Source organism: Zosterops lateralis, assembly GCF_965231275.1.
Source record: "Zosterops lateralis genome assembly, chromosome: 3".
NCBI lineage: Eukaryota > Metazoa > Chordata > Aves > Passeriformes > Zosteropidae > Zosterops > Zosterops lateralis.
Window position 1 is genome coordinate 48,779,032 of NC_139764.1, and position 3,262 is coordinate 48,782,293.

At 45.0% G+C, this 3,262-nt stretch overlaps 1 protein-coding gene across 1 annotated transcript; it reads left to right on the forward strand.

Annotated features, from left to right (window-relative positions):
- The first annotated feature begins 359 nt into the window (after nucleotides 1-359).
- SF3B5 (splicing factor 3b subunit 5) lies at nucleotides 360-853 on the forward strand. The gene has a single exon (XM_083858268.1). It carries the CDS (start codon nucleotides 431-433, stop codon nucleotides 689-691), a length of 261 nt encoding a protein of 86 aa, XP_083714394.1. The 5' UTR covers nucleotides 360-430; the 3' UTR covers nucleotides 692-853.
- Nucleotides 854-3,262: the final 2,409 nt, after the last annotated feature.

A 3,262-nucleotide genomic window follows, 5' to 3' on the forward strand; every position in this document is an offset into this window, starting at 1 on the left:
CTGCCTCAGCCTGAGGCCAGCCCCGTACCCGAGCTCAGAACACAAAATCTGGAGCCTCAGTCCTCAGCCCTCACGGAGGTGCTTTAAAGTAACCCTGTGCTACAGATGCCGGCCCGGCCTTGTAACTACGACTTGCCTTACTATGGATTAGCCAACGTGATCGGAACTATTTTTTCCCGATATCGATATTTAGTTAAGCCAGAGTCCACCCCCGCGGGCGGGGTGGAGAGAAGACTACAGCTCCCGGCAGGCCCTTCGCGGCGCGCTCCCGTCGGGCGCTGCGGCAGGAAAAGCGGCGGGAAGCGCCGCTGCGCCCGCCGGAAAAGGTCCCGGCGCCCAGACCCGTCCGCGCCGCCCGCCATCCCGCCCTCACCGCCCGCCATCCCGCACCGCTCTCCATCCCGCGCTCCGCCCGCCCGCCCGCCGCGCCATGACGGACCGCTATACCATCCACAGCCAGCTGGAGCACCTGCAGTCCAAGTACATCGGCACGGGGCACGCCGACACCACCAAGTGGGAGTGGCTGGTGAACCAGCACCGCGACTCGTACTGCTCCTACATGGGCCACTTCGATCTGCTCAACTACTTCGCCATCGCCGAGAACGAGAGCAAGGCGCGCGTCCGCTTCAACCTGATGGAGAAGATGCTGCAGCCCTGCGGGCCGCCCGCCGACAAGCCCGACGAGTCCTGACCCTCCGGCCTCCTGGGCCGGCCCTCTCCCGCTGTGGCTCCCGACAAGGACTGGCCGGAGAAGCCTCGATAAGAGCCTGCAGAATTCTGGACTCGGACTGTCCAGGCAGTCCTTCGCCTTTTTTACAAGTGGAATATAATAAAGCTTCCTGGGCATTCCTGATGTTTGGTTTGGTAGTTTCCTATTCGAGGTTTCTGTTCCCAGAGGAGTGCTGGTGCTCGGTACTGAGCGTTTCGTGCAGCCATCCGAGGGGAAAGTCTCGGCTACCCCAGACAGCGTTTCCCGACCGGCCGGATTGATGCTTGCTTACAAAACTCAGTTTTGGGGGGAGAGAGGGGAAGTTTGTTGGTACTCAAAGGGTTTGATTTCTTGGTAGCAATATTATATGAGGTGGTTTATGGTGTAGCATAAGTCAGTCCCTGTAGAACTTAAAAATTCCAGAATTGCTTTTCTTTAAGCACTGTTTTCTTGCTTCATTTTTCTCTTTCCCCTGCCTTTGAGTTTTTCAAACCTCGATTCTTTCCGATACAAATTAGCTACTTTTTTTTCCCTCTCATGCTTTCTAGTAACCTAGCATTCGAGAGTTTTCTACCTTACACCAAGCAAAGACATTAATATTGGGTTGGGCTCTGTTAATATAGAATAGGAATACAAGGGTTACTCGTTACTACTTTGAAGTAAAATGCTTCGAGGTGACATAGTCTTTGGTCAGATTGCATACTGAACAGATGTTGATTCTGATTTGTCACTTAAAATAGGCTTTCTGTTTACTTACAGTAAAAGTAAATTTTGAGTTCTAAAAGATGGAAAGACCTCAGATCAAAACTGTGAGATGTGTTGCTTGGGGAAATAAAATTTCTCATTTCTGGCATGTTTGTATTGACACTGGAGGGGAAAGTCCTGCATTTTGTGGTCCTATTAAGACACTATACAATCTTATCAATGATGATTTTCTGAAACCGGCGATTTCAAGTGAGTACATCCATCTTCTGAAGAATTCAGAGATGGCATTTTTCAGACCTTGTTGTGCATAGTAAGATGAGGGCATGGATGAAGTGGTCAGAAAGACATTTTACCTGCAAATTTTGTGGGGAACTACTTCAGTTTACAATAAATAAAGGGAATATGTAGAAAATTAGTTTTCAATTTGCCTGCAAGCTGGTGCAGGTAATTGCAAGAGCATCTGTTCTTCACATACTCGGGAACATGACTGAAAATTTTTGGTAAGTTGAGTTCAAGCACTTACATATAGGTATGCAAGGCAGTCTTGCCTTGAATTGGGCAAAATTTGCATCTGAATAAGCCAAGTTTCCTGTTCAGTTTAACAGTTTCTGCTAAAAGTCTGCTCTAGTACCAAATCTTAGAAACTTGCCTTCCATGAGGTGTCTCCTCTGCTGGCAGCCCACAGGCAGCTGGTGTGTGCCACAGAGGGTGCATAGGGGCTGGAGCCTTTGTGCTGGTCCTTGGCAGCTGGAAAAGCTGGATTGAGGATAACAGGTGCTTTTTTAAGGGTTTGCAAGCTGAACTTGCAACCTTTTGTGAAGTCTTGAATCTCCTAAATAAGGATAAACAATAAGAAACGATTATGATTTAATCACTCCTGCATTAAAGCCATTTCACAGGAGATTTATCTTAGTATAAACTAACAATTAACTCTATCTGTGGATATTCTCAGTACATTTTAAAATGTGAACAACAAATGTGACACATATGTAAAGATTAATGCTCCTTTGCAGGCCAGCTCTTCACTATGAAGGCCAAACAGCCCCCAGGGACAAGTGAAGATTCACATGGTGAATGAACTTGCTGGTTCTTCTGGGTTGATTGGATCCCAGTTAGGCACATATCCCTGTTTTACCATGGTTGGAAGGTGTTTTTAGAGTGTCTGTACTAAGTAATGATGATGAAACATTATAAACACTTCCTTAAATTGAGAAAACCAGAGGGAAGCTATAATTCCTAAGAATTCTAGATAAACTTGAAGTGAATTGGGAGACACTGAAGAGTTTGGTTCTGGACTATGGCATTTTTTCCTAAATCCCAAAGCATTTTAAAAACCAACAAAGGCAGTGAATTCTTTTACATTTTATCACTGAGAGTGTAAAGCATACAGAGAACAAAGTTAATTGCCTGTCCTATTGAGATACATTTGACTTTTACCTCTATCGTGATTCAAAGATGAAAGATACTGTTTATAAATTGGCTTGATATTTGCATTATGTTCTTTTTACATCCAAGCAATATGGCTTTTATTGGAAAAACAGGTGGATACTTAAAAAAAAAGCCTGATAAATCTTTCCAATAGAAAAAAGTAATTAGTTTTTGTCAGGGGGATAGCTCTAAGGTTCCAAGTGTGTATTACACTTTTTTTTTCACAATGGGTGACTAGAACAGTATGGGAGTCCTAGCACTCCATTGCTTGGAATACCTCAATCTCTCTTTTTAATTTCCTGATTTATCAGAATGTTAGTAGTGTATTAATTAACATCTGCACAGTGCAGCAATTACACTAGAGAGCTGTTTTCTGCAAACTGTAAAACTTGCATCAGTTCTTTGGTTTTAGTCATGTTC

Bases quoted from the DNA above. Each gene is read 5' to 3' on its own strand.
- SF3B5 (XM_083858268.1), top strand. From the start codon at position 431: ATGACGGACCGCTATACCATCCACAGCCAGCTGGAGCACCTGCAGTCC.